The 22,346-nt window shown below is 37.8% G+C and overlaps 1 protein-coding gene across 1 annotated transcript in view; it reads right to left on the bottom strand.

The window, feature by feature from the left end:
• Positions 1-15,209: 15,209 nt before the first annotated feature.
• The window catches only part of GPM6A (glycoprotein M6A), a 130,587-nt gene continuing 123,450 nt past the window's right edge, over positions 15,210-22,346 (bottom strand). The window contains exons 5-7 of the mRNA XM_082863935.1: positions 18,928-19,004; positions 18,329-18,394; positions 15,210-15,427 (exon numbers count right to left, since the gene is read on the bottom strand). Of these exons, the coding sequence (XP_082720061.1) occupies positions 15,275-15,427; positions 18,329-18,394; positions 18,928-19,004 (296 nt within the window). The 3' untranslated portion in view covers positions 15,210-15,274. The remainder of the gene's footprint in view (positions 15,428-18,328; positions 18,395-18,927; positions 19,005-22,346) is intronic.

The following is a 22,346-nucleotide window of genomic DNA, read 5'->3' as shown; positions in this document are numbered from 1 at the left end:
AACTTGGAGGCACAGGGCATGTAAATGGAAAGTAATGTACTGTTGTTGAACGTGTTCTATCGCGATGGTGCTGAGAGCCACCAGGTGTCAGCCTCTGATAATTCTCTGAAAGAGGCTCACGCTGCGAGCGACTTTCTGTTCAGCCATTTTCTCCATCCATAGAAAGAGTGAATGAGAAATCGTATGCCATTTAAAATAATACATATAAAAACGTAAGAAGATCAGCAATTCATTGGAAATGACTACTTTTCCAATCACAAGTTTTATGATATGTTAAGCAGAGGTCTTAATAAAAATATCAGCGTGCGCACGCGCGCGTATATGTAATGCACATTGCCATGGTATGAGAAGGAATCGCGTCAAACATATTCTTAACCCCTTAAGCTCTTAACAAGTGTTCCCCATCCGCTGGATCATGGGAAAAATGCAGATGTCTGATGATTTCTTTCCTGTTTTTACTCTATTGTAAATTTAGCCCTTTCAACATTTTGTGAGTATTTTTGGATCTCTCAACACTTCTGCGGGACTATTACTGCCTTGAGGGCTAGAAGAGTCTCTTGTCCATTACGTGTGCAAGGTAAAATCAGTGAATTTGTGAGTGAATCAATGTACGGATTAATTAATTCATCATAGGGAAATAATTTCAAGAGTAAGTCATGTCTCTTAAGCCAGATCACACATTTTGAAGGTGTGTTGGAGAATACATATCATTAAGTTTCCTTCGACTACAGATATTACGAATCTGCAGCTAACAACTAAGGAATTACGGTTTGCCTTTTCCCTTAGGTCACTTTCTCTCAACACCTGACTTTGGAGAGAGGAGAGCCAGAGAGGATTTTCTGTCTTTCCCAACTGTGAACAACACAATCAAGTGAGACCTACCAAAGTCCTCTCCTTACAGCTGACAAAGGAATATTATACAAACTCTATGTATGTGTAGGCAGCAGTTTGGGGGAAAAGGGCACAGAACTGGGGAATTTTGACACTTACAAAGGTCTTAAAGATTAGTTATGCAGTGATTTCCTGTTGTGAACGGGCTACAGTTTGGGTGTATTTATCCTTCAGTTCACTGGGTGAGATCACTCTTTCAATCCCAATTCTAAAACAAGGTCTCCCCTTTTCTCTGAGAAACTGTAGCTACAGACTGAGATTGTAAAATCTATTCATTTAGCAAATGCCTATTCAGCCCAGCTCTCTGTGAAGCACTGTGCTAGGTTCCATGGGGGGATACAAAGATGTATTCAAAACAGTCCCTGTTCCAAGAAGCTTAAAATGAATCATCTAACTAAACTACAACATATTACAGTCTTAATGTTCCAGAATTCATTAATACTTTAAACTCACATAGCACAATTAGGCAGAGGATATTGAATCATCTTGCAAAAAATCCTCATTGGTACATTTAACATATAGAGAAATCAAATCTTACCAGCTGACTTTTTTACATAAGGTAATTGAAACTTTTAGAAGAAAATGGCTTGCTTCAGGCTATGGAATAAGCTGAGGTTATATAACCGTTCTCACTAGCAGGCTGCTGGTACTCTAACTCGTAAAATCTTGATTGAAAACAATTTGTAAAGCAACAGGTACAACAGAAAATGCAAATTCTTTGGTGTGTCTACATTCAGTATGACTGTTAATATAATAATTCTGTAGTTGGGTTCCTGGGCACTAAATCTTTGGTGGTGGCGAATTTATTTCAGCTTATCTCAGAAGGATATGTAGGATTTACCTCTCCTTTTACTTCAAATCTATGAAACTGGAGCATTTCTCCACTGTTAGCTGTTTCCTCACTTAATCTATTCGCTTTTTAGTAAATACACTAAAGGATGGTGCGGAAAGAACTCAGGTGTGTCCGTGTGCACCTGGAAATATTTTCTCCCTCTTGCTGGTGAATGGAGGGCTGGCAGGAACAGACCTGTCACTCAGACAAGAGAACAGATTCCACAGCCATTTAGTTTTCAATCCGCCTTCACATCATGTTTATGATTTCGTGAAAAAATATCTAGTTTCTTTAACTGAAGGTTGAATTGAATTACCTCACAAACTTTCATCCTAATCAGCCGATAACTCTTCATGTACCACAAGGAAACAAAAATCACAGATTCACAGGGCTTGTACGTGAAGGACTGGAGTAGGCTTGTAGCTTGTCGTTTATTCTTTATTTGTGAACATTTTTGAACATGATATTGACAAGATGTTGGATAAGACTCATTAATGCTAGTATATGACAAGTGTATGTGTGCGTGTGCATGTGTGTGTATCCATTATTTAATAAAATAGAGATGAAAGACTGGTGAAAATAAGCAAAAGAAAATGTTTGGAAAAATAACCAGCTATCAGTTTGAAGATAAATAACTAACCAATTAGTTACTGAGCCTGGAAAACCAACCATATTGGGCAAAGGATTCATCTGAAAGTGGTCAAGCTTGTGACACTATTCATTTTATCTATGCGCTTCAAATATTCTCAGACATTTGAAAAAAACGTATCTAAAGGAAGCACTGATAATTTTATTTGTAGAGGAAATGCTTTGAGATGTATAAATAATATTTTTTTAAGTTGATTATTCAATGAAAGTAAAAAATCTTTCACACACCACTTTAACTAACTCATAGACATCCAGTTTTATAGCTCCTGTAGGGCCCCCGCAGAACCAGGGCAGGACAATTCAAAGGAATAAGCCCACCAAAATTCTGTACTTTCCTCTCAATTTCACTGTGAACCTGAACTGCCCTAAAAAAATAAAGTAAGGTACATTGGGTGGGACTTCTACTAAAATGTTGAAAAGAAATGGCAATAAAGACATTCTTGCTGTTTCCTGATCTTTGTGCAAAACATTTATCTGTCTCTATGGTGTGATCACTGCTATGGATTTTTGTAAATCCTCTTTACCAACTTTTATTTCTTTTTATATATTGCTGGATTCATTTTTGCTAAAATTGTGTTAAGTATTTTTTCATCTATATTTCATGAGAGATGTTTGTCTTTTTTTGTTTTGTTCTGTTCTGTTTCGTTTTGTAACTGACTGTGGTATCAGAACAATGCTGGCCTCTTCTTCTATCAGCTGGAAAAGTTTGCTCAAAATTGGCATTACTTCTTTTTTAAAACAACTGCAGTCTTCCATTTTCTTTGTGGGACAGTTTTTAACCACAAATTTAATTGCCTCAATTGACATAGGACTATATAGGACATTTCTTCCTAAGTAGTTTCTTAGTAGCTTCTTAGTACCTGTGTCTTTCAAGGAATTTGTACATTTCATGTTAATTATCAAATTTATTGACACGTAGTTTTAAAAAATATTATCATTTTAACTAGAGGATCTATTGCATTGTCCTCATTTTCTATCCTGATATTGGTAATTTATACCCTTTTGGGGGGGGTTTCTGGATATTTATCAATTTTGTTGATCTACTCAAAGAACCAACTTTTGAGCTCATTGACTTTTCTGTATTTCTACTGTTCTCTACTTCATTGATTTTTGTTTTATCACTATTGCTTCCTTTTGCTTACTCAAGGTTTGATTTGTTCTTACCTTTATAGTTTCTCAACACAGAAGATTAGAGCTTTAAGACCTTTCATGTCTTCTAATATGAAGATTTAATGCTATAAGCTCTGTTTCACCTGAATTCCACAAGTTTTGATATGCTGTATTTTCATTTGCATTCAGTGCAAAATACGTTCAAATTTCTGTTTTGATTTTTCTTTGACCTATAAATTATATAAAAGTATGCTATTTTATTTCCAAATTTTGAAATACTTTGTCAGATACCTTTCTATTATTGACTTCTAGGTCCATTTGTTGTGGTTACAGATCACATTCTGATTGATTTCACTGCTTTTAAATTTATGGCAATGTGTTCTACCGCCCAGTATATAGTTTATCCTTTTGAATGATCTGCATGATCTTGATAAGATTCGTGTATTCTGTTGCTGACTCAGGCTTGCTTTTAAGCTTTGTTCAGGGTCAATTCAAAGCAGCCCTTGGTCCAGGGCTAGTTGATGCCCACTACGGAGCTTGTGCTTTTCTAAGGACTGCACCCAATGTTTGTTTATTATAAAGTCTTTCTATTTTGGCAGGTGGAAACACAAATGATTCTAAGGTCTGCACTGCATGTACCTCAGGCAATGTTTGTCCCATTGCTTTCTGGTGTTTCCCCATCTTCAGGTGATGCCTTCCTACACATTTGCGGATCAGTAGTTGAAGACTTAACGTGCATCCCTCTGCTGAGGGATGAAGCTTTTCTTTTGTGAAGCTCGCTCCTCTCAGATAACCTGCCTCACAAATTAAAGCCATGTTGGTTGACTCAAATACCAGTCTCTGTCTCCTCAACCGATAACTACTGCTTGGCTTTCCCAAACCTGTGCAATGGCTTCCAGATAGTTAGCTGAGGCCTCATCTGCTTCCTTTATGTCAGGGATCACAGCACTCTGCTGCCTGGGGTCCAGTGTTGGAAAACTATTGTTTCATGTTTCGTCTAGTTTTCTAGTTGTTAATGGCAGGACAAAAACCCCCGTCCTGTGTACTCCATCATGGTGCTCAATCTATTTGCAACCTTGTGTTTTTGAATTACATTTGTTTTGAATTCACATTTCTCAGTTACACCTCGGTTTTGAAAGAATGACTATTAATTTTCCTTTTCACAGAAGAGAAAATAAAGTTTAGAGAGATCAATAAATGGGCCAGGGAAGATCCCACATGCCGCGGAGCGGCTGGGCCCGTGAGCCATGGCCGCTGAGCCTGCGCGTCCAGAGCCTGTGCTCCGCAACGGGAGAGGCCACAACAGTGAGAGGCCCGCGTACCAATAAAAAAAAAAAAAAAAAAGAGTTAAAAATAAATAAATAAATAAATGGGCCAGAGCATAATATTTTCTTTCTCTTAGGCTGTACCGCACACTTTAGCGTTCCACTGATTCTCTTCAAACAGAGTTCTTACTAGGAATTTGGAATCACATATTTGTGGTTTTGAATACAGTACCATCATTTAACAGGACCTGGAACAAGTTAATATCTCTAAGTCTGTTTTCTCACATGCAAAATGGAAATAATAACGAAATAAAATCTCAGCAGTGCCTTGTAATAGTAAGCATCAATATATAGAGCTACAATTTGGATGATAAAGATGATTAAAGTATCAGTGCTTCCATAACTGGCCCTCATATCAACACTTTGTACTTATTCTGTATTTGTCCTCTCACAGTATTAAAATCAGTTGTAAGGACAGGGTTGAACTCTTACGTCCTCGTTGCTCATTTAAGGCTCAATTTAATACATACCTCATTTTATGTTTTATCCCCAATTTCATGAGCTGTCCAATCTATCACATGAGTGCGTGATAACGATTTTCGTCTACCATTAATGAACATTACCATCAATTTTGATATTCTTGCTTATTCACCTTAAAGTATCGTTGGCTTTAAATTAGCTCTCGCTTGTAGCTAGAGGATAATCATTTTAGGATTATACACTTCGACAAAGCCTGATGTAGTCACCATCATCGTTTTCTGTTCTTTAAAGGGGATTTTATCCTTTCACAACTAAACTATACAGCAGTTTTGACATAACGTCATTTAAGATAAGAAAACAAGCCCAGATGCCTGTGTGGATGTGGAGCGTTTAGCTTTTGCACATACATCACCCAGAGCCAACACCAAGATTTTCACGTTTTTAAAAAGGCTTGAACAATCTGTTGGTAAACACTTTGTGCCTATTCAATCCTCGTGTAATCCTCGTATAATCCAATTTCTTGAGTTAATTTGTTCGTTTATAATGTTTCAACAGCCTTTCAAATGAATATCGCCAAATAAATATAGTTCTAAAATAAAAACTGCATCCTTCATAAATGTAAAATGAATTTTTGGTGAACGTATATTTATATATTGCGTTTCAAGATTTTTCTGGTTTTAACGTAAGCAGGCAGCATTCCAAACTACCTACACGGAACTGGGACCGGCTGAGACCTGAGTCCGTCCCATAGTGAGTTTTGGAGTCTCTGGTGATTCACCATAAATCTCTTTACGGTGAGACCCACAGGTGTGCACCTCGGGAGGAACCTAGAAGCTCACGACGACTTCATAGGTCACTTTCCCCACACACACCCCTTCTTTTTCTCTACACAGTACTCACCAGTTTCCCCAGGGCTCTCCTTGGTCCTCCAGCCAGAAGCTGGGGATTCTGCTACCTCGTTCTGTCCGACACGTTTCTGTCACTGCACCTGCATCTGAGGCCAAGCGGCAGGAGGACAGGAAGTTGTTAAAAGTGCAAAGACGATCACACCATCCTCTAGAGACAACAGTTCCTTCACTCTGAAAAAGGGACGCTGCTGTCATGGCTGTCACTGTCTCTACCCTAGGCTTGCTAGGGATTTGGGGCATGAGAAAGCAGAGAAAATGAAAACAAATGGGGTATTTCCCCCACCCTCTCTGAATGTTAGAGACCCATTTCATGCTCCTCAAACCAGAGCTGGAGGGCTCCTCCTGGAGCTTTTTCTCGGTCCACACTGATGCTATTTCCTAACGTGGGGCTGCCTTGAGCCAAGGCCGAGGGTAATGAATGGAAAAAAGTTAGGTAAAGCCACCACTAATCTAGGAGTACTTCAACGTCTAGTTACTTCTCTAATCAGCTTATTACTGTTTACTTTTTTTTTTTTTTACTATTTACTTTAAAAAAAATAGGCTTTATTTTTTAGAGTAGTTTTGGCTTCACAGCAGTGTTGTTTCTCATATACCCCCCAACACACACACACAGTCTCCTCCATTATGAACAGTCCCACCAGATGCCACATTTGTTCCAGCTGATGAACATACGCTGACACATTATTATCACCCAAACTCTACAGTTCATGGTAAGGTTCACTTTCAGTGTTGTACATTCCGTGGGTTTGGATAAATTGATAGTGATATGCATCTTCCATTGTAATAGCATATGGAGTAGTTTCACTGCCCTAAAAATCCTCTCCGTTTAGTCACCCCACCCCACCCCACCCCCCACTAACCCCTGGTCACCACTGATATTTTTACTCTCTCTCTCTCTGTATTGGGTTGGCCAAAAGGTTGGTTTGGAACCTTTGGCCAATCCAGTATGTATACGCCTGCACCAGAGGACCCTCTTCCCCTTCACAAAGATTTTCATTAACATAATGAGAGCTGAAAGTTGTCACTGAATTCTTCCAGTTCGAAATGTTTTTCCAAAGTTATAAAGCAAAAATCGAGACGTATACAAACCGAACAACAGTTTTTATAGACCTTCTCTCTTATTAAACCAGCAAACTGTTAACGTGCTTTAGAGCAAAATAGGTAAAAGCCAACACACTTTCAGAAAAAGCTAGTGGACAAATACTCCCTCGTGGCACGTTCTCGGCCAAAACAAAACTCTACCAAATAGCAGACGCAGTCAAGTATCTCTGTTACAGGCGACTTATTTACTGTCCCAGGGATCAATACTTCACATCAGAGGGTGAGCTTACCCTGACAGCATGACATTAGCGTTGGTTCTCATTCTTCAAAGGCTATCAAGTACACTAAAGAAAATTAACAAGCCACAGTAAGCATTCTCTCAAGCACAAGTTTAACTGAATATAATGAGACAAAAATAGAAATATAATAAAACGGTATATGAACGTGGTACCCCAGGTTTGCATTCCCAAATCAGTTACAAAACTATGCTAAGGCAGGTCATTTAAAGTCAGTTTCCTAGGTATGAATTCTACAAAATAATGATTCCACAGAAAAGTGATGAAAAATGCCTAAGTACCTTTAAACTGAAAAGCGTTCTGAAAGTGATAGATTTGATGACAATACAGAAACACACATATATTATTGATCACAGAGGTTGAGCCACTGTAATAACATGACCAGGAGAGAGCATGAGTTTATTTCAAAATACAGGAGAGTCACAGACCTACTCTGCTTATCGAGTTCTGACAGTGATTCTATAGTGCCATTTTAAAGTATGAGAATAAAAAAGGTTAAAAAACTAAGCTTCCATTCAAAAGTAGCTTATGTTGACATCATCTTCGTATTTTAATTCACTCATCACTGGAAATCTTTGTTTTGAGGTTTAAACTATTTCTTTATCACGAAAAATCTGAGATTATGAGACCACTAAGTACACAAGGGTTTTCAATCCAAGACACGCGATTTTCCCAATGCCTTTGTAATGTTTTTGAAACTAAGGGCTAAAATACAAGATACTATTTATGCAAAACAAAAATGAAGACATACTCTTTGGTATATACAATCACGTGTACATTGATCAACTACAATTGATTATAATCATTTGTAAACCCCTTCGCAGAATATTATTGTTGAAAGGACCACATGGTGAGGGAATTCTTTCCTTCAAAAAGTAATATTTTATTTTTTTATGTAAAATAATTTCCATTTCGAATATGACTAATTTCTAAACTCTGATTTTACAAAAAAGACGGCAACGGAAGGCCAACTCTTTTGCCTTTTATTGTAAGATTATAAATTATAAACACATAAATTCCCCTTTTTTTCATGAACAAGATGGGAAAATGGTAAATTGCTAAAATAGTCATTTGGGCAGATGTCCGTGAAATAGTTGTAATAAGAAACAAGCTGTCATCAGTTTAATATAGTTGGTTATATTGTTCCTTTAACTTTTTTACAGACGGCTGCATATTCACTGTGAAACACTCAGCCCAAGGTCCTGTCGAAGTCAAAGAAGCAAAGAAAAGACAGCATGATGTTACCCACTCCAGTTATTCCTCAACTCATGTGAATCATAAGGACAGAAAACCTGAGATATAACACAACGTTGTTTAATAAATTATTGTATATTCTTGGGCAATTCACTTAATGTCTCTGAGTTTATTTATAAATGAGAAATTAAAAAATGACCTCTATAGTCCTTTTCAACCCCCAAATCCAATGATTATAGTGACATAATTAACTGTTTAAGACAAATATAATGATCTATCAGCTACTTCACACAAATTATTTTGCAAAACTTTCTGAAGTAGGTATATTTTATTCTGATTTCAGTTTCACAGATATGGACACTGAGACAAAAAGAGACGAATACCTTCTCCAAGATCACAAGGGCAGAAACAAGATATGAACCCAGAGTGATGTCCTCAAAGGTCTGCATTTTCCTTCTTACCTTTCATTCGGCTTAATTTGATTTTTAATGGAAAGAAATCGTCATGCATCATGTACATGAAATGAAGTTCATAGATTTCAGTGTAGAGGTTCATTACTTTGGACAAACCCAAATAACCCCCATCCCAGTAAAGATCTGGGATACTTCCATCACCTCAGGAAGTTCCCTCAATAGCTTTAGAAGGAAGTGAGGTGTCAGAGCACAGCCCACAAAGAACTGAATCCTGACAACAACGCCGTCAGTGAGAGAGAGAGAGAAGGCTACGAAGGAGCTCCATCCCAGGTGAGGCTTGAGGTGAGTGTGGTGTTCTAAGAGGATCCAGAACCATATAATCTAGATAAGCTAGACAAACCGTGCCTGGATTGCTGACCCACAGAAACACAATAATGTTGCTTTAAGCCACTACATTGGGATAATTTGTTAGGCAGCAATAGAGAACGACACAGCGACAACAGGCTTGTAGTAGGATTTGCATTTCATTCGGGAGATTCAGTGCAGTGTTCAAAGACGCATCCTCTGGCTTGGAGGCTGTCAGAAAGTGCGGACAATTCTATGATTGGGCGTCTTAATAATTTTTATCTAAAAGGCAGGAAGAACATGGTGACCTTAGAGGTCAGGTGGTAAAGAAACAGCAGTCATTTGCATTAGCAAGGAGAGGGAGAAGTAGAGGTTGGTGAGGTTGGTCTGGACAGTTTTTGTTTTGTGTTTTGCCCGAATAATTCTGGAATGGTCTTGGTTTTGTCTTGCGCCTTCATGGTCATTGATTGTTTTTGATTTGCTGTTCTTTGAAGTTGCGTATGTTCATCTAGAGAAAATCTCTAAGACCCAGACCAGCTACCTCCCAGTTGATAGCAGTCAGGGTTTTTTTCTCTTTTTCTCAAGGTACCTGATGATTCGTGAATATTAGGTAGTGAAAATTAAGAAATCGGGGGAAAAAATCTTAAAATTAATTGTGTTGCCTTATAGACACACCATCACTATATGTTCAAAATGTGATTTTTACATCGTTTGCATTGATTACATTGTTATCTCTAATCTACTATGTGTACTTCCTACTAGGTACCATCTAGGAGGCTTGGAAAATACAATTAGTTTAAAACCATGAAGGTATCATTCAGGAAAATTATTATCTTGTAAGCTTCACTCACATGTCAAGAACACTCAATTCTCATTCTGCATGTTGTATTTTCTAAGACCTGATCCCATGCTCAGAAATAAAGTAGTAAGAAAGACGACGAACACAATAATCATTGTGAACACTGCATACACAGAGAAAAGCAAATGTAGTTTCTAACCTCAAAGGCTGGAGAACTTGGCCTTGTATTGCTGGTTCATTCAGGGTGGAGGTGAATGGCAAGCTGAGAAGGAGGTGGTACTTCCAGCTTGTGTTAATCTGCTGAGCTATTCAAGTTTTCCTTTAAATGACGTCAATATCCTTAAAATCCACTTCTCGTTTCTGGAAATCCTCTCCCTTTGTATATGGAAGGGCTAGGTTGGCATCGTATCTTTCTCAATATAGCAACTAGATTACACTATAGATATGCTATATAAGATTTCAAGTACAGATTAACAGATTTCATACAGAGATTAATTGATGCCAGAGATAAAAAAATAAAAAAGACCCCAAAAACAAGAAATATGCTCATTCCAAATGCTCATTTATTAGAAAGCACAAAGTTACGTCACATGTATTTTTGTTGGATCATATGGGTGAAACCTCACTGGCATGTCCACTAACACATGAATCAGTCAAAAGGGGAATGTTACTATTTAAACAACTTGCGTTAACCTTCTTAAGAAAAAGGTATCAGTACCTTCTGGACATACCAAAAAAATTAATAAAACAAAATCTGGTGTTTACACACACTTAATCAGTATCCCAAATAACGCACACAGCAGCACCTCTGCTCCGTCTTTCAGTGCGTTCCTTTGATTACCGCTCCTTTTCAATCTACATGATATGGTTCGGAGGGGCTGACTCATGGAGTTGGATCTGTGGTGGGAAAAACCACATTCCCATCGAGGTGGCCCCGAGAGACAAAAACATTTGCTCAATCAAATAAAAAAAGCCAACAGATCGCAACCCCACTCCAAAAGTCAAAACATGTTCCCATTTTCTGGTCGGCAGCAATGCTGGGGAACCAAATGGAATCAGCTCCTCTACTGTCCTGTCCCCAGCTTTTACGGGATGAGAGTGTTCTATTCTGCACAACCTGGGGGTTGAGTGTTTGCTCAAGTACCTTGAATAGAGGGCAATAAATGCTGAAGAAAATAACACCTATGGCCTCAATTGTTTTTTACAGTTTTTTTTTTTTTTTCATTTTGTAGGCTGTTATTTCTTGGTCTAAGTTTTGATTTTTGTATTTTTGACTTTCTTTTTAAAATGATCTCCCCGTGCAATAGATATCTTCCAATAACATGCTCTTTTCTTTCTCCTTCTTATTGAAAGAATAATAGCAGAATTACTTGGATCTCTTCTCTTTCCTATTTTTCATTCCTGCATTGTTTATTTATCTGTTTTATTTTGTTTGGTGTTTCCACTTTTAAGAGTTTCCGCAGGTTAGAAATAGTCAAGAAAATTTCGATTTCATTACTTATTATTTTATTTATTTCACTAATTCACTTATTAATGAATCAAATAATAGAACTTATTTCATTTTCTAAGTTCTTTTCCGTTTCCAAGCATGATGGATTTTTACGGAAAAGAGCAAAAGAACCTAAAATGATCAAACAGGCAAAATTCACTTTTGAGAGAAGAAAACTCAAGGTCCCGGGCTTATTTAAGCTAGGCGAAAGATGTTTACATTTGAGCTAGCAGCATTTTATACAGACTTGCCTCCACTGAATTCATATGATCTGTCATCTAAAAACCTTGCAGAAAATGCAATAGAATGTTTCTTCAAGGTATGATAGTTTAATTCAAATTTTTTCATGTTCAGCATATCTCAGCTATCAGGTAACTTAAATGAAATATACTTTAAAATGACTGTTTCTGTTTTGTCTAAAAGGCAAAAATAAAACAAATAAAACAAAAAGTCAAGTTTACTTGATCTTTGAGTGACTAAATCAGAATCTGTTAATACCTAAGTTTTAACATGAAGAAGTAAACTGACTAACCCCAAGTTGCAGCTGGCCAAGACAAATTTATTCTCAAAATGAGTAATTTCCTTAGCTTCAACATCAGCTTTACAATTCTCAAAAGGATTATATGTCAATTATATCCCAATAAAGCTAGGGGGAAAAGAGTTCCCAAAAGGAAATTACTCACTTTAAAGATAAATGTGTATTTTTACAAAGAGAAATGGATTTCTAAGTTGTCAAAGATTACAATTATCTTATGATGATCAGTTTTTGAAAAGCACATATTCTGAAATTCTTGTTCACGTTGATATTCTTTAACATATCATTCTTTATTCTCTCGTTGCTATGCTAAGAATTTCATAAACACTGGAAGGAATAAGAATTATCATTTCATAAGATTTGGCTAGGGGTAATTTTTGTGTTGTCTTCAAAGTGACTTTTTAAAACATAAGACATTTTCCTCAGATCTACTTATAATTATTGTAGATATCAGCAACCTAAGTCTATGAAATTTCCAAGTCGTCATTTATAATAATACAAAAATAACTGAAGGCTAATATAATTCCTTAGGCCTTATAAAAATTAAGTTTTTTTAGATAATTATTTTATTATTTTAAAATTGCCATTACTTCTGGTTTGGCCAGAAGGAATTACATCCAAAACAAACAAAAACTCTGGAAAAAAATGTTTTTTTCATTCCATTGCTCTCACCTTGAAATTTTGAAGCCAACCAAGAATCATTTTTCTTTCTGAATTGCACTAGTCTTTTTAGTTTCTCTGTTAGTTTACGAAGCACTAAAGAAAACACAAAACAGTAAACATTAGGCAAGGAAATAGCATAAACTGGGAATCGTTACCATCTGCTAAATGAAATGACCTCCACAGTCTCCATTCCACCCTCTCCCCACTCAGCATCCCCATGGTATGGTCCATGCACAGAATTTTCATTGCATTTTGAAGTATCAGGTCAGCTCAACCGAGGCAATAAGCATCTGAAAGAAATAGCGTCTACTGCATTGGAAAGAATGCACACACATAAGAAAGAGGAATAAACAAAACAAGAAAGAAAAAAAACAAAAAAGAAACACTGCAGAAACTAATAATAAGTACACAAAGTACACAAGTGTATTTATTACATTTTGCAAGCACTTTGTTCTACATTTCAAAAACGCCACCATCAAGCTGTTGGCACATTTATGTACAAAACAGATTAATTGTAATGCCTGCTACAAAGCACTCTTTGTGAAAATACAAACTCTAATACCAGAAAAAAAAAAGCGCCCAAAACATCAACATCATTACATAAGTTTAAAAGACAGTTTTAAAAATCATCACAAACTATTAAGACACAGAACCGAAACACTACAATATAGAATTTAAAGAAGCCCATTAATACTTTTGCTGAATATCTGTAATACTGCATGTATCAGAAAAATGTTGAACCAGTAGGATAATCTAAGCGTAAAAAAAAAAGAAGCAAAACCCCAAATTAATTAAATAATACTACAGAATGCATAATCATGCCACAGATAAGCTAGTAATACCCCCCTTCCTACTACAAGAACTTGTAAAATTATGGATGATGCATGACTAGTCATTGTACAAAGATTGTTTCACTCAATAAATTTTATTAGAAATGCACTTACACTGAGAAAAGATTTCACAATGGTCAAATCAGTGCACAATACTACCTAGTTTTTACACTGACAGCAAAGTCTCGTCAGGCTATATCATTTTAAAAGACACTTTACAGCATTCTTGTAGCATTAGAAATAACCGAAAGAAGAGTTAAGGTTAAAACAAACACCAAATTTGGTCCAATAATACTGATTGCTTTTTTTTTATTCTTTTGATATAGGTACGTCTTATAAATGAATACGAATGAACATTTGGTTAAAATGACTTACTGGAAATAAAAACACAGATATATCACTACACTTCAAAAGGATACATTGTAGAGTGGCCTCTGACCACACTTTAAAAAACACTACAGGTAAACCGACATAGATTGGAAGGCTGCAAGCAAAGCTATTGTATTAATGGAAACCTTTTCAAATATATCATACACAATTTGAGGGATAGTTTACAGAGGTGCAATCCATTAAAATTTTTTAAAGTAGGTAAAACAACTTCAGAGGGGTTAGTGTGCTTATTTTTAATACACCACCTTCATAAAGGTAATTAATGTCCCACATTAACATATTAAAAGTTCCAATCCAGCCACTGCTTAAATCACAAAGAGATCATTTGCCAATAGTCCACAGTAGTTATTTCCGTTGAAACAGTCTCTATACTAAACTTTAAAAGGTAAGCCTGGTGTCACAATCTTAAAAAGGTAAGTAGCCATGCATAAGCATCATTGTTTCTACATGCTCACGACAGAAACATGAGTCATCAGAGAGTAATGCCTTTTAAGTACATCAAGAAAAAATACAATGTTAACAAAGATAAGAAGCACTTTTTTTTTTAAACCTACTCTTACAAATTTAGAAATTGCACCTTAGATTGATGAAAACATTAACCAGGGCCTATAGCAACGTGGCCACTGATCTTCAGACAAGATTTGCATGTTTCGGGTCATCATGATATCATCTCTCTCTATCGTTCATAATGTACAATGGTCCCTTCGAAGGTTACCTGTAGTTAAACTAGTTACCGAAATCAAAACTAAAAAGTATAAAAAGCTATTTTTCTTTTCAAAACATAAGAAATAATGCAAAAGGTATAATGTATAACACATGGAAGTGGTTAAAAATCAAAGAAATCTCTGCATTTGACAACGTTAGTCTCTTTGATCTTACAGAATTATTAAATGAGTTTGAGAAATTTAAAAAAGAAAAAAAAAGGCTGGATAGGAGCTTGTAGGAGAGCTCTGATTACACCAATTTAACAAATTAGGAAATTAAGTGCTAAACAACAAAGAACTGTATTCAGGTGATTCATAAGTCACCCTCCATATCACTGATGAGAAGCACTTTCATTTTCTTTTTCAAAAGGTTGGATGGTTGGATGGCCCTTAGATAATCACCAATGCATTTGAATGGTGGAAAGGACGGGAAGGCGCTGTTTATGTGTATGCGTTGAGCCGCTCTTTGGAGCGAGTAGAGTGGATATCATGAAGTTCCTGTTCCTCCTTCGACTTGATGTCCTCATACTTCTGCATCCGGCAGGCATCTTTCACATAAGCCCAGTTGGCAGACAGAACCATAAGGTAGTGGACCTAATCAAAGACAAAGATAATTTATACTGGAAGTCTGTTCTGTGTCTTCATCACACCTTGCTATCAGGAAAGAAATATATTCTAATTATATACTTATATAGAATATGTTCATTAACAAAATGGAATGAAGATTTCTGCTGTAACACAAAGAATATAAATACAATATATTCCTTCCTCAATCCTCCAACTATGACACTGTCTTCTCAGCTCCCTTTTTTCAGTATCTTTCTTCTCTTTCAACTCTGAAGTACCCAAGGGTCTTAATTCAATATTTTTAATCTTTATGTGATGTTTCCTGTCCTTTTGTCCTCATTTACTCAAACCCAGACTATACATTTCATGTTTATGTATTTATGTTTTCTAATCCACTGTGGGAAACAGTCTCACATACAGTGGAGTCCAGTGAACTTGAATTAATGAGATGATATATTGCCCACAGTGCAACGGGAAGAGGGCTCATGGAAACCCCAAAATAAACCTGTAGATTTAATTAACAAGTTAATTTTCCATACAGTGAATTTTGCACAATGAATTTTATGTTGCCAACTACAAGAAAGCAAGCACTGTGTCATATGAATCATGAATATTTATATACGTTCATAATAGCTAGAATAGTGCCCTGTTCAAAAAGGAAGCTCCTGATTTTTCCTGAATAGACTGACCAATGAGATCACTTATTTGTTTTTCTTTCTTTCCCTCCCTCGTAGTCTATGAGAGAGAAAAAGTAGTTTTCGAAATGGTGAATTTTGATGGACGAATAGGAAAAAGAAACTAAGTTGTCAGGTATACACTTTCTCTGACTTTTAAAGGGTACGCATTTTTTTTTTTTTTTCGGTACGCAGGCCTCTCACTGTTGTGGCCTCTCCCATTGCGGAGCACAGGCTCCGGACGCGCAGGCTCAGTGGCCATGGCTCACGGGCCCAGCCACTCCGCGGCATGTGGGATCTTCCTGGACCGGGGCATGAACCCGTGTCCCCTGCATCATCGGCAGGCGGACTCTCACCCACTGCACCACCAGGGAAACCCCTAAAGGGTAGGCATTATTTTTATCCATAATTTAGTAAAATAGAACACTAAAATTTTTTATGGAAGTATAGTTCATATTCTATATTATGTACAGTATAGTGATCCACAATTGTTAAAGGTTTTATTCCATTTATAGTTATTATAAATTTGGCTATATTCCCTGTGTTATACAATATATCCTTGTAGCTTATTTTATATATAATAGTTTGTACCTCTATTTTTTTTTTTTTTTTTGCGGTATGCGGGCCTCTCACTGTTGTGGCCTCTCCCGTTGCAGAGCACAGGCTCCGGACGTGCAGGCTCAGTGGCTATGACTCACGGGCCCAGCCACTCCGCGGCATGTGGGATCTTCCTGGACCGGGGCACGAACGGGTGTCCCCTGCACCGGCAGGCGGACTCTCAACCACTGCGCCACCAGGGAAGCCCAGTTTGTACCTCTTAATCTCCTACCCCTATGTTTCCCCTCCTCCCTTCCCTCTCCCCACTGGTAACTGCTGGTTTGTTTTCTATATCTGTGAGTCTGTTTCTTTTTTGCTATATTCACTAGTTTGTTGTACTTTTTAGATTCCACATATAAGTGATATCATTCAGTGGTTGTCTTTCTCTGACTGACTTATTTCACTTAGCATAATGCCCTTCAGGTCCATCCATGTTGCTGCAAATGGCAAGATTTCCTTCTTTTTCATGGCTGAGTAGTATTCCATTATATATATATATGTATCACATCTTCTTTAACCACTCATCTGTTGATGGACCCTTAGGTTTCTTCCATGTCTTGGCAATTGTAAATAATTCTATGAACACTGGGGTATGTATCTTTTTGAACTAGTGTTTTTTTTTCTGGATATATACCCAGGAGTAGAGCTCCGGGGTCATATGGTAGTTCTATTTTTGAAGAACGTTAAAGTTTTGATTAGTCAAAACAGGAGGTAGGCTGGTTCTAGAAAAGTAGGGATGGACATAAAGAATCCAAGGTCAATTCTAAATGGTGACTACTGTAGTATGTTAAGGCAGTCAATGGACAGCAGAAAGAAATTAACAAAACAATTTTGACACAATGATACAGGAAAGAGATGTATACCAATAAGCGAATGAATAAGAATTAACTCATCATTTTTGCGTATTGAACTGGCTATACCATGGGTGAGTTTACTGGGCACCTTCTAGAGCTCTATGCTACTTATATTCTAGGACACAAGGACTGAGGACCTGGGCTGCAAAAGCTCTGACTGATGTGCAGAGTACATTGTTCATTGTTGCCACTTGGCATTCCCTTGAACAAACCGGAATTCACGGTGAGTTACAAAGAAGGGACGGTGTCTAGCACATTGTAGGTCCTCAAAACTCAGTAAAAGCCTGACTTTCAGGACTCGTTCTTAATATTTCTGAAGAAAGTTAGATACAGAAGACACGACATGAGACTACCAAGGTTTATGTGGGGAGAAATAAATTAATCCTTTTTTCCTAAGTGACTCAGTGTGGCTTTTATATGTTCTGATTTAAGGAGGAAAAAAGGATAATATAAGTCAAGGAATTGATTAAATTACTTGACTATCCCACTGATACATACTTATATGCTAAAGAAATGATTTTTTATGTTAATAGTAGACTCATATCTAAAATGCTACTTATTTTGGTTAGTGTTACCGATATTATGGAGTGTCTGAATTCTTCAACTGATTACCAAATATTAGCTCTATTGTAAGGATAATCCTTCTTTAGGTTAAGCCTTGTTTTTCACTTATTTATTTGCCCATTCTCCTCCACCTTTTTTTTAACTTATATTAAAATACACATGATTTGTATAGACTTCAGACGTTAGAAGTAAATTATTGTCTCTACAGGCAAAGGGCAACACCAAGCTTGAGGTCTTACCATAGCGATGACTGCAGCCCCAGCTCCGGCAAGGGCCACGATGAACAAGTGGAAGGTCATGTTCAGCTGCAAAGGAAACCACAGAGAAACAGAATGAACATCAGGGTTACAACAGAAGAGAGATAAGGATGCCTGCTGCCTTACAAATAAGAACTCTGTTCACCTTTAACAGAAGTGCACCCGTGACAAATCGCTTCACCAAAAACATTATTACAGTATCTTTTCTCCTGCAAGTTATTTAAATCTTTGCAACTGCACCATTTTAATATAATTTCATTTTAAAGATGAAATCATGATTAATAATGATGGTTTCCAGTAACAGTATAACCACAGAAGGCTATGTTATATCCTTTAGAATATAACTTTATGATTTTTCAACTTTCATCAAAATGACAGTTTCTAGAAAAAAATTAGGATTTTTATCGAAATATGCAGAGTATCTCATATTTATTTTCTAGTCCCTCTGCACAACATCACTGGATGTGACCTTGCCTCTGAAAGAAAGGGGGGGAAACTCAATGTCGATTTAATTATATATTCCTCAAATAACGAAATGAACCTCAAATTCTGACAAAATTAAAGGCTGTAAAAACACTCACCTCAGTGGATTCACACATCCTCAGGAAATTCTCCGAGACAGTGCAAATTTTCTTTTCCTCTCCAATTGTCACAATCCCTGCAACATGGAGAAAATTACAGTTTAGCATTATAAATGTCTTCAAGCTCCCAGAGAGAGAAAAAGAAACTTGAGCTGATAAAACCTAAGCAAGTTTCATTTTGTTATATTGTAACAAAAATTGTTACAAGCTTTCATTGCTTGACAATAATTATGAAAAAACTGAATGAAAGATCAAGACTATTTAGGCCTCAAGCAATTAAAAACATTTTCAATCTGAATTCAATGGAATCTAGCCACCAGAATCTTCATATTCAATTGTAGCTACTTCATTGGTTTGGTCCATTAATGTCATGGTGTAGGCATCAGGGCTTCCCTGGTGGCGCAGTGGCTGGGAGTCAGCCTGCCGATGCAGGGGACATGGGTTCGTGCCCCCGTCCGGGAGGACCCCACATGCCGCGGAGCGGCTGGGCCCATGAGCCATGGCCGCTGAGCCTGTGCGTCCGGAGCCTGTGCTCCGCAACGGGAGAGGCCACAACAGTGAGAGGCCCGCGTACCGCAAATAAATAAATAAAAGTGTTCTGCTGGTACAAAGCCTCTGTTAGTCTATAAAATGTATTGCCCAAAGGAGCAGTTTTTCTCTGCTAATTCTGAAAACAGTGCTATTAGTAAGGGGAAACAAAAAGCTGCAATTTCACTACTATTTACCCTTGCTCCAGTTGGTTTATGGACCGACTGCATCAGAATCTCCTGGGGAGCTATCACAGATATGTATCTCTGGACTCCACCACAGGACTGTTAAATCAGAATCTGTGACTGTTTGCCAGGAGTACTGCATTTTTAACAAGCACACAGGTGATACGCTGCCACAGTCCTCATGTTACAGAAGTGATCAAGTTCATCCTAAAATGGGTCTTTGATTTTGTTTGGAGAACTACTGAAGTGTTAAACACATATATACATGAGCAGAAAAATTCACAAGTTCTGGGCAAACTAATACCTAAGCGTTTAGCACTTGCTGCATAACAATATATGCACATATTATTGAGTTTTAATATGTACGTATATACACACCTTCTTAGCTTTGAGGCGCACCATCCCCTGTCCATCTCTGTGGAGCTGCTGCCGTCCTGCTTTGCCAAGAGTTTGGGCAATTATTTCAGTTAAAAAAAATCTACTTGCAGTACCTCGAATGCAGAGATCCCTCTCTGCGACCTTCCCTTTTTGCCAAGACAGCTCTAAGAGGGGGTAAAAAAGAACCTCCAGAAGATGTGACTAGTGAACCATCATTAGTGAGAAAGCTTCCCAGGAAAGGCCATCTCTCTCCACGTTGATCGATTACAGATTTCATTCATTCACGTGGAATACCTTGGCTGCGCGTACATTTCCTCACCCGTTTCTTTACTCACATTCACAGCAAAACTTCCAGGAAGTGTTGCCTTTGCTCAGTCTGCAATTTCTTTCTTTCCATTTCCGCTTAAACCCTTTCTAGTCAAATTCACCCCAATCCTCCATGGAAGTTTTTCTTATAGAGGTCACCCATACCCTCCAAATGGTTAAAGCGGAAGACGAATTCTCGGTTCTCCTTGTGCTTGCCAGTCAGCAGAACTGGAGGCAGGCGATGACTTCTGCGTCCTTCATGGTCTCTTCACTTGGGTTCCAAAATCTACAGTCTCCTGTTTTTGCCTTTCTGCTCTCATCGGCTTCTCCCTCTCAGCATCTCTGTCTGGTTCCTCCTCTCCGCTAGGACTCCTTTCATTGGTGCTTCCCAGTGTTCAGTCCTCAGTCATCTGTCTCCTTTGCTGATCTCATCCTGTCTCAGAGCTTTTAAAGACTTCAAACATTATCAAGACTCCTAAATCCATATAGCCAGGCCCATAGTACTCTCCTGAAATTGACACCCATATATCCAATTTCCTACTTGACAACTCTGTTGAGATGTCTAATAAGCATCTAAAAATTAACATTGTCAAAACTGAACTTTTGATCTTCTCCCTCACCTGCCCCACTCCTGAGTAAGCTCTTCTGGTTGGCTTTCCCGTCTCATCTCATAGCTAATCCATCTTTCCAGTTGCTCAATCAAAAAATGAATTCTTTCTTGAATCTTCTTTTTCTCTCAACCCCACATACAATCTATCAGGACATTCTGTTGTTTCTGTCTGTACCCGTCATAATCCACATTTTGGGGAGTGAACGTTCTTTTCTATTCTGATGCCCCTTGTTTATAACTTGATTGTATATGAACATTCAGCATTCCTGTTAAGGACCTATTATCTGGAGGGTAAATAAGTGCTATCCAGGTGGTAGATTCTGTGTTAAGAGCAAACGGAAAGCCTTTAAGGCTGATGTAAAAGGTTTCATGACATCTGAAAAGGGCCTTCCCTGCCATGTCACAAAGAAAAGCTAAACTTGCGTAAATCCTGGTAACTATGTTGTAAACAGTGCTAAGGTTCAAAGAGCAGCTTTAATCATAGTCATGCTTTACACTTACTGGAATTAGGTCCCGTATAGTATCTGAGACATACTGGACTAAAAAAAATATTGCTTGTTTATTTCAAACTTAAACTTAACTGGGAGTCCTGTAATCTACCTGGCAACCCTCTCTGTGACACTAGTCACATCTTTTCCAATCTTAAGTTTTCAGATCAGCAGAATTAAAGGAAGACATTGGAGTATGTGGGGTGGTGGTTACTGAAGTCAGGGCCGTGGTTTTCCAAGCAGGTATTTTCCAGTGACCTGCATCCAGCAGCTGGGGCCGACGTTTCCTTTTCCTGTGTTTACGTGGGACGTGATTCTGAAGTTAAAACCTCCCCAGCGGAAGAGCTGTCCACATTCCCTCCATCATCTTCTTGCCAAGAACCTCATGCACAGAGCAGATCATCCTGCTTTTCATTCGGGCCAGACAATGGGGGCTGGGGACTCCTTCTGACAAGAGGGTGGGCGGGCCACACTTTTGGAACACACGGCTAGCTGGGGATAGACTAGTTCTATCTGTACCCTACAATCTGTCTACAGTATAACCTTAGAGCCACAGGCTTGCACATACCATCTACTGAAATGTTTCCCACTTGCCTGAAGTATGAGGAAACCCCCATTAGAGAAAAACATTTAGAACGTTCTTTAGATTTTAATAGCTGTGTTGTGAAAAAAAGTCCCTTTGAGCCTGTGAATTTGCATATCTTTTATAAATTCTGTAGCCCCCATGTTTTTACAAATGATGGGATAGAATTCTAAACAGGTTAGGTGAGATTAGACTCTACACGTTCATAGTTCAGTACTTGTTTTGACAGGAGAGGCAGTTAACTTCTAGCTAAGAACGGACTGAAGCTAGTTGGGGGTGAATCCTGGCTCTGTCACTTACTAGCTGTATCGCCTTGGGCAGGTAATTTAATCTCCTGGTTC

The sequence above is a fragment of the Leucopleurus acutus genome, assembly GCF_964270905.1.
Source record: "Leucopleurus acutus genome assembly, chromosome: 21".
Classification (NCBI taxonomy): Eukaryota; Metazoa; Chordata; class Mammalia; order Artiodactyla; family Delphinidae; genus Leucopleurus; species Leucopleurus acutus.
This window is presented reverse-complemented; position numbering and strand designations above follow the sequence as displayed.